At 35.8% G+C, this 15936-nt stretch overlaps 1 protein-coding gene across 1 annotated transcript; it reads left to right on the top strand.

The window, feature by feature from the left end:
• The first annotated feature begins 3950 nt into the window (after nucleotides 1-3950).
• LOC135223499 (high mobility group protein HMG-I/HMG-Y-like) lies at nucleotides 3951-15516 on the top strand. The gene is made up of 3 exons (XM_064261943.1): nucleotides 3951-4106; nucleotides 14478-14655; nucleotides 14850-15516. Exons 2-3 carry the CDS (start codon nucleotides 14485-14487, stop codon nucleotides 14913-14915), a joined length of 237 nt encoding a protein of 78 aa, XP_064118013.1. The 5' UTR covers nucleotides 3951-4106; nucleotides 14478-14484; the 3' UTR covers nucleotides 14916-15516.
• Nucleotides 15517-15936: the final 420 nt, after the last annotated feature.

Here is a 15936-nt window from a genome sequence, read left to right as displayed (position 1 = left end):
CGAACCTCCTAAAACGACCAAGGAAGGGACCATCAACGTCACATCTTGCAGGACCTTCTTTCGGCCCGGAAAAAACTCCTACAGCCACTCCTGCAGACATTCAGGACAGGGAAAATGTCAACTTCCACCTACAGGAGTCGGAGTTGGATGAGATTCTGACTGATGACAGCGACACGGAAACTCTCCATGAAGCTACCCCCATTGACGAGGGACAAAACGTTCCCTTGTCGAAGATATTTATTTCTTCTGAATAGCAGTCATACAATAATGGTGTAACAAATAATGTAAATATCTGAGAGGAATTCTTATATACATCTAAAAAATATTATCTTAATAGGTAGAATTCCTATTTATTTCCAAGAATGTTTGATAAGTTATTAGATGTTATTCTATATCGCTTAAATATAAATCGCCCATAGTCAACAGTTTTATATGTCTAAGTGTATGTCTGAATGGTAAAATCGAAGCAAGAAAATTCTAGTGCTAGTCTTATATAGTACTTATCCTATGTTCATTTATTTGTGATGTTACATTAATTACATATTATATATATTTACAGATGGCTACTATCAAAAAGTTACCATAAAACTAAAATAGATAAATTTGTAGGAAAACAACGAAGAGACGAGCTGTTACAATGATTGTTTACGGAACGGCAAGCTCTGTTCACAGGCCTGCCCTTTTGTACCCTACGGTACCACAACGGTGGTCGTGGTCTTGACGTGAAGTTGACGTACATAGAACATTACAATATCGGCGTTAGTTTCAGGTAGACGTCCGACATTGCTTTCTTTGCGCGCACATTTGCGGCGCAATTTACGGTGCTGGCGTTACGTCCGTTAGCCCGTGTCCTGTTTACCAGCTATTCAAGGTCATTTCACCGCGATGATGCCCACGATCCACATACGTGAGCATACGCCGTCGTGATACGTGAATGTGTGACCCCAGCATAAGTTAACTTTATTCACGTATATATGTGCCATCCCTGCGATGAGGGACTCGATTTATGCAGCAAACGAAAGCTGCCAGTGCAAGAATGTTATTTGTTTGTGATATTGAGTCAATGGGTCTCGTATTGTGCAGATTTTTCGTCCAGTTGTGGACTTAGTGCTTTACAAGCACGTGACATCAAAGACCCTAAGTGCTACCACATAAAAAGGCCATGAGAATTTTCAGGTTATTTGAATTAAATTGGTAAGAGCAGTACGAAACTGCGTGTACTGTGGAATTCTGCTAGGAACTTTAGTTTCGGCGTACTGTTAATGTATTCAAATGTTTATTTTTCGTAATAAAACTGTTTTGTTGACCAAATTTTATTGTATCTCACCCTAAGAGTTTTAGAGTGCTCGCCTCCTCAAGGCCTTGTCATCAGCCCAGAACATCCGGGCACGAATCATAAAAAAAATAATAATAATAAAAGTCGAAGAAAATCACGACATACTGTTTCGGATCTTTAAAATATGGTCTAATCCCAAAGAATTAAAAAAAAAAAAAAAAAAAAAAAAACTCGACTTAGAGAGAGTGAGCTGTTTCGTGATTCTCACATACTTTTGTTACTTGCGCGGGCTCCAGCTTTTAATAACTGCCTATAAATAACCCCGCAATGTCAACTGTTAATGATCACTGTAACAAAATATCTCACGAGAAGTAAGGTTAATTATTAAACTACTTATGTTTCTTGTAAGAAAGTTCTTTAAGATTGAACTACCTATAACAGAAAATCAATGGTAATTAGTTGTAATAACAATGTAATAATGATCGTCTTAAACACAAAGTTGAACACACAATGTATCGTATATCATCATCTCAGGAAAATTAAGAGGTGATAATGGCAACTATGTCAATATTGATAAATCCGATTTAGAAGGCAATGGTTTGGAGTCAATCGAGAAAAAAATATGGTATATTATAAGCAGGGTGACCAGATTTTGAAAATTGAAATACTGGACACGTAAATTGGAGAGGTAGTTGAACAATACACATACACACACACACACACACATATAGATATTATATATACAATATATATATATATATATATTATATTATATATATATATATATATATATATATATATATATATATATATATATATATCATATATCTATATATATATATATTAATATATATATTAATATATATATATTATATTATAATCTATCTATATACATACATACATACACATATATATATACCACACCATTTCTGCCTCTGTACAATTTTGTGCTGGGATTAATGATCTTATTCCTAACACTGCTGCAGCTGAGGCAGTGAGGCTGCTTGTTGATCCGTGCTGTCGTACATCCCTCAGTCCACCGAGTGTAATGCTAAAATTCTTCGAGCATATTTTGCAGTTTGCACCGCTTTAGCTGTTGTTTTGGGGGACGAGCCATTGCTTTAAATCACTGTAATTTTGCCATTCTGGTCTAAAAGTACATTTGCTCTTCACTTTTTTGTTGCAAGTTTTGTCGGACATGCTGCTTTATGTTTAAAAAATCAAATACCAAGGACAGATTTGTTCGTTGTCGGCCCACTGCACCGTTGCCAATTTTAGTCGGCCGCCTTTACCCCGTATTTTGCAAAATTTCACTTGTATATTGTAATTTTTTTTTTCAAATATTGAAAATACGGGACAAAAGGCGTCCCGGGGCGGGTTGATATGGGAGAATCCCTTCAAATACGGGACGTCTGGTCACCCTGATTATAAGCGAATATTTGAATTAATAATCTTGGAAAACCCGTGAAGGCGTGAACGTTCAACGACGTCACAGAGCCGTTATAGGATAATGCTCGTGTTGTACTGCTAATACCGTCCATTGTGACCATTCCTGCACATTCAAAAGGAGGCATATTAACGTCTTAAAAACACAAACAACAATTAAATCCCACAATCAGAAGACCAGATTTTCTTCCTGAGACGATACCGGCAAAAAATCAGATATCATTATGTTAGGGTCAAGTAAGCTTAGGCCGCCAATGAAGCAGGCACGGGTGGGCGGGCGCTTAACATTGGTTCGTGACTATTTTTTTTTATAGTAGACACGGATGCAGGCTGATTCGGACCCATACTAATAATTTTATATAATAGCAATGGGTATTTCTATATAAGCATTCCGTATCGTTCGTCCCCGCGAATACGAAAGCCACCAGGGATTGGGGCGTCAAATGTATTTCGCCATGTTTAGTACGAGCCCCTGGGGGTTAATTACAGTCGTCCGAATAAATATTACTTAAAATTCTTGTTCAGGAGGTAAAACTGCATAGAAAAATCGGCCAATCATATGAAGGTCCGAATAAGCCTGGATAAAGGTCCGAATGAGCCAGTACATGGTTCGAATCAGCTTGGTCCGAATCAGCCAAGGTACGAAATTCGAAATTCGAATAAGCCTGACACAGCCGTTGTATATTTGCTTGCCCTTTAGGTGTTGGCCAACCGACACATTGATTAACATTAACCAGAAAATAATATTGACCATATCTTAAAATGGCAATTTCATCGTGATATTGTAGCTATAAGCATACTTCTTTGATTACAGATTTTTAAAAATAGATACACAGTCCAGCATTGCTGCAAAAATATTCCTTAAAATACCGACAATCTTAGGAATATAATGCAAAGTTTGTCGTGGAGAAGACTTAGGTTTTTCCGCGATTTTATGGGAGTAATTTATTTTTCATTATTAACGCTTTCAATTACGTCTGGAAAAATTTATACGAGACCTCTAATGCATTTCCTATTTTTTAGAAAAATCTAGAATGTAAATAGAAGACAGTATTACTCAAAATTAAAAATTTTCCACGACCTCCTACATTACGCCGAAAATATCCCTTGGATAATCAGAGACTTCCACTATTCGTATTTTTAAAACCTATCTGAAATTCTTACGTCCATAATATAATTTCATAAATGTGTCATAGTAATTCACGCATTTAGGAAAAATAATTTGAAATTATTTGATATGGAAATAACCACATGAAAAATATAAACGTAATTACTATCTGCACCCGTTGGTGTTTGAGCGAAGCCAAGCGGGAGTCCGTCTCCGTCACCGACCGTTACTACCAGGCATTTCTACTAGCTGAGCAGACCACGCACGGACTACCTTGTAAGTTTTTGCTTCCTCTTCGGAGTTTCTCCTTAATTTGACTTTTATTTATGTTCTGACTTTTGTCCATCACATCTTTTGTCCACTTACGGAACGGGAACGCGATCGAAAATGTATTTTTGCCTTAAAAAGGCTATTTTCTCGCAATGCCGGGCGGTTCTGAGGGAGGCTTTGCCATTTAATGTGTTAGACGTAAAGTAGCTAGATTGTGGTCCGAAATGCGCTAGGAATACTTTTAAGTTTCCACCCTGTATATGGGTTCTAGTGATGATGATACTAATATTAGATAATAATGATGGTAATTATCATCATTTACATTGTATAATATAACTCGGTAGTTTACAGATTCCCGGGCCAGTTTTCCCGGGCCGCGCGACGCCCAAATCCATCCGCCACGGGAAGTAGCTTTACTGTAACCCCTGTGGCTAGCGTGCGCAGCGCAACATTTTCTCTTGCCAGAACAATATCTACGCACTAATTTTGATGCCAATGCGCCAGAAATAGCGTATTTAGCGCTGGTTTGGCAGCACTGTGGAGGCAGACGCCGAGCTTCTATAGATTACCGAACGTGACGCGGCTCGCTTTCCAAATTTCCCGCCATTTCGGGCTGATATTCGATACAGAACTTGGCGTCGTTTACGAATAAAAAGATCTGGCGTTTTCGTTTGATGGGGGATTCGTCATTTTCGTGGCATCGGCGGCGTTTGTTATTTGCAATTTAAAATGGAATACGTTAAGCTCAAAATGGGCTTTTGTTTTTATATATATCGGCACATATTTCCGAAAAAAAGATGCAAACGGGAAAGTCGAAACTTTGGCTACGTCGCATTTCAAAGATGCCATTGTATGACCTCATTTTCTGAAGTCTTGCTTTGTTTGACCGTTACCTGTTACAAGCATATTTCCAATGGGTCTGCAGAATCCTAAAGCCCGTAAATTTAGTTTTGATCAAATTTGGCAAATGGCAGGGTTGAGAGGATTAAATTTGCATAATGCAGCTCTGCATTCAAGGGTCGTTTTTATTCAAATTCACTTTTTTTCATATAGCCCAATCATCAGTTTATAGTATCGTTTGAATTTATGGTAGTTAACCTAAATTGTAATTTGGAAAATTGCCTACCATAGGTTGAAGTTTAGGTGATATTTCAGTTAGCAGGAACACAAGAGCACATCCAGAGGCCGTAGCTATTTCAATTTTAAATTTATACTTTGGAGTTGAAAGACTTCTCATTTTTCTGTACAAAGACTTCTCATTTTTCTGTACAAAGGAGTTGAAAGACTTCCCATTTTTCTGTACAAAGGAGTTGAAAGACTGCATTTTTGTGTACAAAGGAGTTAAAAGACTTTGCAATTTTCTGTACAAAGGAGTTAAGACTTCCCATTTTTCTGTACAAAGGAGTTAGAAGACTTTCATTTTTCTAGTACAATCATCAAAGAAAAGGAGTTAGAAGATTTCTCGTTTCTCTAGTACAATCATCAAAGAAAAGGAGTTAGAAGATTTCCCATTTTTCTAGTACAATCATCTAAGAAATAATGTTGAAGATTTCAGTTCAATCTTGGCGCCTTTAAATTTTTACTTACTCATTTGCTCCTAATGAAAAGAAAGTTAGTCTGTATTGTTTGTATGGATAATTAATTTTCCAAATTCTCCTATTGTTTAGTTTCGGTATTGGTTGCATTGATCATTAATTTTCCATGTTCTTTTCATATTTTCACCTTAGTATTGTTGCTTCATGTGTTTCACTTCTGTGTTAATTGTCTATAATTTTATACCTAGTATATTGGACTGGGTGTGTATACATGTATAAATTTATATACTATATGGTTGGAAATTTAAACTGCCCAGATTTATTATCAAGTATTCTGGCAATCCTATTTATACGAAGTTAACATTTAAGGGGAGCATTTGAAAAAATAGTTTACCACTAATAACTCCCGTGTCTTTTTAGTGAAAGTTTGGGCTTGGTTTAGTTTAGGTATACCGAAAAGGTCTGTATTCATAATTTTCCTTCCGACCCCATTCGCTGGTACCCCCACCCCCAAAAAAATTCTTTAAAAAAAAAACTTGGCCATAACTATTGCAACCTAAGCTGAAATTTATTATATATTAGAATAAAGTAATAGTTTTTCTACAATTTCTTTCAAATTTATTTTTTACAAATTTCTGATTTTTGAAAAATCTTGGATTGATATCTTGGAAAAATGAATCCCAACAATATAGTTGCCATATACTGCATTTAGATATCTTCTTTGATAACTAAACTGAAATCGCTACCGATATTCTTAAGTTATTACTCGAAAAATTAAATTTTCTCAATGGCAGTAGGGTTACAGTTTTGGTTTATAACTAAACTATTGCGAATAAAAAAAAAATAGAATATAGTAGAGGTACGAGCGTACGTGAAATATCAGGGAAATTTTGTATTCGTAGATTTTTTTGTCAAATGCTAACTAGCTAAAACCCAGATAGGAACATTTGGAGCAAATGCATAGTGACGGATTAGGGCTCGTTACTGTAGGCCAAATAGGCATTTCTAGGGAATGTGACCTATATAACTAAACTTAACTTTAACCTAACCTAACCTTGGTTATTGTGCCCTTACTTGTCTTGGGGGGGGGGGGGGGCTGCATTCTATCCAAGCATTTTACGAAATACAAAATTTATAACTTTGTTTACAGTTTGTCTTTTGCTTGTGATTTTTTATTTTAAACCAAGCTGTGTCCCTTTAGGTACTATCAGATTTTACACTGTCACAAACCTAAACAAATTGACCCTAAACGAAATTACAGTTTCTTTACAGTCCAAAACATGTTAAAACTGAAAATATTAATTTCGTTGCTTATATTTATCTACAACTTTTTTCATTATGAAAGCATCAAGTTCAAGTAAACCAAGACTTAAATTTAGAACATTTCTATTATTTTACTTGATGAAACAAGATTCAATGATATTCCTTTTAACTGTGTCATTACATGGGATTAAGGCTCTTGCTGACTCCAGTTAATAGGATGGTCTAAATCTCTCATATGTACGAATAATGCATTCGTTATTTGCCTAGTTCTCACAGGATACTGATGCTGTTTGAGATGTTGTGAAAGAGATTTACCGGTTTGTCCGTAATAGACTTTATCACACTTTTTGCAAGGAATTTCATATATGCAGCCTGGAAGATCTTTAGGAGAATTTTTGATTATTAAACTCTTGACATTAATATTACTGAAAACAACATTTATGTTAAAAAGCCTTAAAATTCTAGTAATATCTAAAAACCTTTCATCCTAGGGTAATTTTAGAATGTTATTCTTACTAAATTCAAGTTTGTCATTAGTTGAATAAAATGTTTTTCTAGCTCTTTTCCATGCCACATCTACAAAAGTCCTTGGGTATTTTAAGTTTCATTGCAATATAAATAGTTTTAATTTCAGCGTCAATAAACTGCGGGCTACAGACTAGTAAAGCCCTTAGAAACATCCCAGAAAAACAGAATTTAACATTTTGATGGTGGTTGGAGTAGTAATGAACAAAGGAGGCAATGTTGGTTGATTTTCGAAACTGAAAAGGTGAAATTTCTATCATTTCCATGGACAGTTACATCAAGAAAATTCAAATTACAATTTCTTTCTTCCTTCCTCTACGGTAAATTTTATAGAAGGGACTAAATTATTGAGATTATTAAGGAATTCCTGGAGATTTTCGTGAACTGGCCAAATACAGAAGATATCATCCATGTATCTAAACCAAAACTTTTTGGGGCAAAATTCTTTGCAAGAATTTTGTCTAAAAAAATTCCATGTACATATTGCTAAGGACAGGAGATAAGGGATTACCCATAGCTATGCCAAACTTTTGTACAAAAAATTCCCCATTAAAACTAAATTTACTATCTTTGATACATAACCTTATAAGACTAATGCCACACTTAAGGGAATGTCACAACGTTCTAATTCCTCCTCCAAATATTCAAGTAAGTCATCTACAAGCACTTTTGTAAATAAAGAGACATCAAAACTAACCAAATTCAAATTTAAACTATTCAATTTGTTTATAAAATCAACATTGTTTTTAACATTCGTGTTAGAAATGTTTCCTACCAAAGGAGTAAGAATTTTTACAAGCCATTTAGATAAATTATACGTAACTGAGCCCATGAACTAATGATTGGTCTGATAGGGTTATTGATTTTGTGTCTTGACTAAACCATACATATAAGGTAGGGAGGCACATTGTGGTGTAAACTGTTTAATTAAATGGTCCAAGCCCTTCAAAATGGATTTAATTTGTTTATTAAAATGGGAGTTCACTGTCTGTGTAGGGTCAGACCTCAGTTTTGTATAAGTGACCAAAGCAGATAAATCTAATGCAGTGGTAATAATGAATAAAAGTGACTATATAAGTAAAATAATGACATTGCTCCTTTCTAAGGGCTTTATGTGTCTGTAGCCCGCAGTTTATTGACGCTGAAATTAAAACTGATATTGCAATGAAACTTAAATACCAAGGACTTTTGTAGATGTGGCATGGAAAAGAGCTAGAAAAAAATTTTACTCAACTAATGACAAACTTGAATTTAGTAAGAATAACATTCTAAAATTACCCTATGATGAAAGGTTTTTAGATATTCCTGGAATTTTAGGGCTTTTTAACATAAATGTTGTTTTCAGTAATATTAATGTCAAGAGTTTAATAATAAAAAATTCTCCTAAAGATCTTCCAGGCTGCATATATGAAATTCCTTGCAAAAAGTGTGATAGTCTATTACGGACAAACCGGTAAATCTTTCACGTCTAAAACAGCATCAGTATTCTGTGCGAACTGGGCAAATATTGAATGCATCATTCATACATATGAGAGATTTAGACCATCCTATTAACTGGAGTCAAGCAAGAGCCTTAATCCCATGTAATGACACAGTTAAAAGGAATATCATTGAATCTTGGTTTCATCAAGTCAAATAATAGAAATGTTCTAAATTTAAGTCTTGGTTTATTTAAACTTGATGCTTTCATAATGAAAAAAGTTGTGAATATAAGCAACAAAATTAATATATTCAGTTTTTACATGTTTTGGACTGTAAAGAAACTGTAATTTCGGTTAGGGTCAATTTGTTTAGGTTTGTGACCGTGTGATATCCGATAATCCTGGATTATCTCTCTTAATTTTTAACGTTTTGACAATTAACCATCTGGTATTCTTGATCTTGTGTTGTACCTGAGACCTTTCTCTCCACTTGTACCTCATTAACTCCTTGACAATGTCTGAGAAAGACGAAAGCGCTTGGATTTCTATCATTTTCCTGTGGAATTCGCTTATTTATGAAGTCACGTGCATCTACTGTGATTTTTTAAAGAAAGATATGTATGTGTATCTTCCACAAAGATATATTTGTATGCTTTCTGTACATACTGCAGCATTTGACTAAATAAAGAAATACACACATTTCAACGTAGGCTAGGGAAGCAACTCTGTCTAGGCTTTTCCCATGGGAATAATTCCATAATGGTGAGAGAGGTTAGGTTATTGAGTGATTTGACAAAATTAATGTAATGTATACAAAATTGATTTTATTTGGAATATATGATGTAGATTAACATTGGAAACTAGAGTTATGTCTATATTTACAAGACTTGGTAAATGTCGATATTTACAAGACTTGGTAAAAGCACTAAAATATGGTGAACCAACATATCTAAGAAACTGCTAAAGTTTCTTTAGACGTTAAATGAATCTTGTGATCAGACATGGAAGTGAAGCATATGGGCTATTTGAACCTAGAACAAGCTTAAGTAAGGTGAGAGTATTTGAAAACTGCACACAAAGACTATACAACAAAATACCACGTGAAGTGAATTTCATACAAGGAGAAAGAAAATTTCAAAAAGAACTAAACCCGCTACTTTTGCAGGAGCTACGATATTGATGAGAAAATGTAATGGGAAAAATATTCCTATTTCATTACTCTCCACTATGAAAACTAGGTGATTTTCCATGACTAAACTTTATTTGGGCCTGCTGTTCATCATCTAAATGTGACCAATCTTGCTGTGCAATAAAATTTTCCAGCTTTTTCTCTCTAGTCCATCCTTGTTCTGGTACAACACGCATGCTTTCAGGTATCGGCTCATTCCTAATTTCAATCTTTCGACATGGTGCTACTGAAATGATGTTCCTTTCATCAGTCTTATAGTAAGCACCTATCAGTATTCCTATTTTCAACTTAACTACACCCTTTGTACTATTTATGAGAGATATATGTATTTCCTGATTATCAGTGACTTTAAGGCACAAAGCCTTCGTAGCACCATTGGCTTTTAATTCTGAGGTATATTTGGGTATTGTATCTTTTATTTCATTTACAGACACAGCATAAATACCTGCGGAAGAGGGAGGTAGGATCATTTTTTTCTCTAATCTTATCTCATCTACTCCATGGCTTAATGGCTGAATAGTTTTGAGATTCCTAATTCTCCTTGTGGAAGGTCTCGGTTTAAGAAGCCGCACATGATATGTAATATTATACCAAATTACCATACCCTTTATACGATCCCATGTTAGACGAGCAACCCCAAGTAAATCTGCACCCAATAGAATTTCTGTATCTAACAAGTTGTCTGGCACATTAAAAAAATAAGTGAGTAACAACTCTAGTGCCACTATGAACATCTAAATAAACAGATCCTAATACTGGTACAACTGCCTGGGTGACTTCCGTTAACCTTGGTAAATTTCTCATCTTGGCAGGCTTCAAACCTAAGCTTTCCACAAAGGATTTCTTAACTATACTGGCTCAGCTACCTGTATCAACTAAGGCTTCAATCATGTTATCATTAACCACCAGACTGATACTAGGAGCTCGTGCCGGACTCCCTAGTCATTTCATACCTACTTTTCCTGGATATCCTTCATGACCTCTCCTACTATTTTGTTGGAAACATCAAAACAAACTCCCTTTGGAGAATCAAGAGGACAATCAGACAGATTATGGTCAGTCACTCTGCAAAAGGCACAATATTTACTATCTTTTGTTTCTTCATGTTTACTTTCTCCAGCTTTTGATTTAACTCTTCAAGCTTCTATCTTAAATTATCTAGCTCACTTTGTATTTTCCCCTGTTGAACACCTGTTACTGGGGTTGATGACTGAGGATTCCCCGTGCATGAAATTGGCAAGACTATTCCCATTACTACTATTCATTCCTTGAGCCCTATAATATTCTTCTTCGGCCCATGTCATGAAATTTTCCAACGGAATATGGTCTGCTAAGAAATCAACTAGTTTGGCTTGGGCCTGTGAATTCAATACCTTATAAACCCTTGTCTTAAGGAATTTATCTGATGTTGGAATTGGATCATTGGGGAATTTCAAAGTTAAAGCTGAGATTTTACACTAATTTATGGCAGTTATCTCTTGCCATGCCTGTAACAGAGTGGCTGAGCCAATAAACTGCTTCTTCATAAGTTTCTTAATCTCATCCCAAGGTAGATTATGAACCCTGTTTTACTAACGCTGCTGTTAAGAATGTAGCTATATCCGGTTCAGTCCCGGGCCATTGCCACTTCTATTCTCCTGTCATCTGAGCTAGTGCATGACTACTTGTCTAAAAAAAAAAAAAAAAAAAGATTGTCTGTTGTCAGCAAGAACTCCCTTGAGTTCAGAAAGTTTGAGGGCGTCTACATCTTTCGGCTTTAACACTGGTACACTCTGAGGGATTGCTACTGGAGTGTTTATTGAATAAAAGAATGGATTGGTATTAATAAAGGGATAAGTAGGCTGTGGTCCAAGGAAAGGATTGGGTATTAGTGTTGACCTTGCTGCAAAATTAATGGGTTTGACTGACGGGTATGAGGGTTTTGACAAGAGTTACCTGATGATGGATAAGGTATAGGTGTGGATGGTTGTTTAGGAGGTTGTACTACCACTGCAGGGTTAGGTGGTGTTGATGAGACATTTATGGGTATTAAGGGCACTGTACTTGTGATAGTAGTTGTGTTTTCTGGTGGGTACTTAGTATTTGTATGAGGCAGTATTGGGGGTTTGTATTGTGGGGTTCCTGTTATGGTACTGAGGTTGTCACATGAGAATGGATTACTTGGAATGTAAGATGTATGTGGTGTAGACATTATGGGTGGTTGAGTGTTATGTTTGGGTGTTAAGTTTTGTATTGTCCCCGGTATGTCAACCAACTTCTGGTCCAAGTCCTTGATTTGATTTGATAAATCTCCCACTTGAGACCAAACGTCTTGGTAGGATTTAGTGAAGCTCTTAACTGTCTGTAATGTTTCTTGTTCTAATTGAATTAGATCAATATATGATTCATCAGTATCAGTCGCCATTATTACAATATTTCAAACACTTACATATAATCAAATAATAAAATGTAAACTACATCAAGTCTGTCACTATAGAAATAATGAATATGCATGTAAACAAGTCATGACCTTAATCAGATAAAATCAACAATATTGTATAAAGAAATGCATACAATACGACAAAACATAAGTGACCTACATACTATAGTATAGGCACAGTGGGTCTGGATCAATAGCACTGGGCTACATATCTAACACAGCTGCCACCAAATGTCATGGGAGGATTTTTCCCCACCATGACATTAAGATGCAGAGAATAATAAGACACGGTACTACTATACATATGCACTGTTGTCTGTCTTCTTACCTGGAGACGGGTCAGAGAATGGTACTGTGTCATAGTTGACACGGGTATGAAGACAAATGACCTTTAGGCTGCCTGGAATTAGGGTAGGCCTGTCCTACCTGCTATTACATGATATTCCTTGTGTGTATGGGTCTTACTACTGATGAGGCCAGGTGATGTCTTCCCACTGGGAGGCAATTGAAGTGCTGATTTCCATTTTAGGGGTATTGAAGAAAATTCCTGGTACTCAGCTTGTTTCTTTATTACTCATTACATCATGCCAAATTTCTCCCAGGCCTAGTCTCCTGGACTTGGTTAATTTACCTAGTCTTCAGAACTCCTGGACTAGATCCCTGGAAATATTAATTTTATTCATTTTTTATTTCCAGAAATTAATAAAAGTGCATAGTTAGGTTACAATAGGCCACAAAGTTAGGTTAGTTTAATGAGGGTACAGGCTAAGTCTTATGTAATCAAGTTTTCCATGAATTTATATACATATAGCCTAACTATATTTATCAAAAATATTCTAATTCCTCATTCAAACAGGATTAGTCTAGGGTAGGCCTTCTTAAATTACTGTATAGCCTAGTCTAAGATCATGATCGGCAGTGAAAATTTCCATGAGAGGGGTAGGGGTAACCCCAAGATGCCCTGTAGGATGATGGCCTGTTTGTGGTACCCTTTGGCACTGGTATTTGCAAAAATTTTATACAAACAAAACACTTAGTATAACTACTTTTTTTAACGTTTTACAACCCTGTCAAATGCTAAGTTACAACTCAAACTAACACAGCAAAATTTTATGACAACTAATGAAGAATGTGGAGCATCTTTCACGACAATGAAAATTTTCCAAGTTAAGGGGTTGCAATCACATTTGATTGGGTATGCAACTTTGCACTTGAATTCTCGTCTGCTACTGTTCTTACATGATAGTGATCTGTTCCAACTAATGGTAATATTACAACTTTAAAAGCTTACCTTGCAAGGGATAGATAATCATTTGTATTAACAATTTGGTAAAATAGCCAAAATGAAGGATGGACCGGTTGACGTCCTCCTCACATGAAACATTTAAGTTCCAATCCCTTTCTCAACAGTAGTGTATAAAGATATTAGAGGAGGATGATAAATCAATTCCTAAATAAATCACTAATAATTAAAGGAACATTTTTCCCATTACAAAAACACTACAAGATAATTATAAAATATAAGAAGCAACTTGTTAAGAAAATGTACAAGGGCCTGCCAGAGAGGGAATCAACCCTGTGGAGGGCTGTATAAGAACCAAACAAGTGAAAAGTTATGTAAAGTTGTACCCAGACTAGTAAATATCAGCGTAACTAGCTTCCAATGTTAATCTACATCAATTATTCCAAATCAAGCCAATCTCATGTATACACTACATTCATTTTGTCAAATTGCTCGGTAACCTATCCATGCTCGCCATTATAGAATTATTCCAATGGGGAAAGCCTAGGCAGAGTTGCATACATAAATTTTATTCTGTAATTACTGTATGGAAGTCTGTATCAGATCAACGAAAATGACAGATTCCAGTGCTTGGCTTTTGTCGTAAATTTTAGTCCAAATTCTATACTGAGGCTGGACATACACTCCATAATGTCTGGTTTGTGTTTGTTCTTGAGTATTATAGCAGTAGATTGAAGAATGAGTGAAATTTATATATATATATATATTTTTTTTCATTTCAGATATAAAATGGGTGAAGATAATGCAACTGAGACCCCCAAGCGCAAGGCAGGGAGGCCTGCAAAGCCTGAAAGTGAGAAGAAGCAAAAGGTTGTTGTAGCCAAGGCCTCAGAAGCAAAGAGAGGCCGAGGCCGACCCAAGGGCAGCAAAAACAAGCCTAAGAAGTTGGTAGTAACAAAGGTGAGTGGAAGCTAGTAAATGTTTCGTTGGGACCAAATACTAGTTGTAAAATATGGTAGAAAGTGTTTCTGAGGGACCATAACTAGTAGTATGATGAATTAAAATTATTCTTCAAAAATTAGGTGTTAAGGGGCATAAAATATTGTAGAAATGGAAATGGTATTTGTAATTATTTACTTTTGATTTGTTTCCAGGGAAAGCGTGGTCGTCAGGCAAAGAAAGAGTCTGCATCTGAGGAGTCTGCTGAAGATGCAGAGTAAATTTAATCATTTCATTCATGGAGCGATCAAATTGCCATCAACCCCTAGGCTGACCTAATTTCTTGAGATGTCATCACTGAAGGCTGGTTATCACCAGTTCTGGGCTTTGTAAAATATCCTTGATATTTATTTTCATTATGATGCATGCAGGATAACTGCAGTCTGCTCATCCCTCAAGCCAGGTATATTAATGCTGTACCTTGAACTTCCAGTCAAAATTATTTATTTTTATATATTAATACGTAATGGAATAGATTTGATGTCTCAAGGAGAAAGGATTTCAGACAGGGTTAGATGGTGAAGTGGTTAGGTGTTTTTTATGTGTGGTATTGTAGGTGTAACAGTGAGAAATTCATTATCATTCTCTATTCAGAGTACAAAATGTGTAGCGAGTTAAAGTTTTTTTCTTTCGTTCACATAAGATGGGAAGAAAGATCCGATGTCCCTTTTTCATTGTCATTCATGTACTGTATTAATGCATTAAAAATGGGCCTCAAGTCCTCAAGCACTTTTTCATTTAGGGACCAATCCCAGGTCATGACATTGAGGTCAGCATTTTAACATGCGATTTTTAATTTGTATTGAATAAAATTTTAGTTCATATGTGAGTTTTGAAACCCTCCATGCAATTTCTTAGTTTGTATAGGAATTGGAAAAAGCAATGTTTTCGATTTCCCTTGACCTGTTGTCACCATCTGTGGTGTGCATAGAATACATGTGCAGTACACAGTAAATGATACTCCATTATGAGGAACTGAGGGTGGAATATAATGGAATTTTGGTCTAACATTAATGGTAGCCACAATCAAGTTTAGTTGTGAATAACGTGTCGGGTAATCATGCCAAGCTCATTAATAAAGTGGGCTTTAAATAAGCCATACAATGACCAGCACAATGTACACTGTTCATTGAAATAGGGAACAGGCAATCCATAATTGGGGATGCTGGTCCTGTGGACATATAGTGCACCTATTGTAGCTGTATGTATGTGCCCCTAATTATACATACTCTTAGTCTCAGG

The sequence above is a fragment of the Macrobrachium nipponense genome, chromosome 10 (assembly GCF_015104395.2).
Source record: "Macrobrachium nipponense isolate FS-2020 chromosome 10, ASM1510439v2, whole genome shotgun sequence".
Lineage (NCBI taxonomy): Eukaryota > Metazoa > Arthropoda > Malacostraca > Decapoda > Palaemonidae > Macrobrachium > Macrobrachium nipponense.
This window is presented reverse-complemented; position numbering and strand designations above follow the sequence as displayed.

Bases quoted from the DNA above. Each gene is read 5' to 3' on its own strand.
- LOC135223499 (XM_064261943.1), top strand. From the start codon at position 14,485: ATGGGTGAAGATAATGCAACTGAGACCCCCAAGCGCAAGGCAGGGAGG. The intron at 14,656-14,849 runs GTGAGTGGAAGC...ATTTGTTTCCAG, and splicing joins AGAAGTTGGTAGTAACAAAG to GGAAAGCGTGGTCGTCAGGC.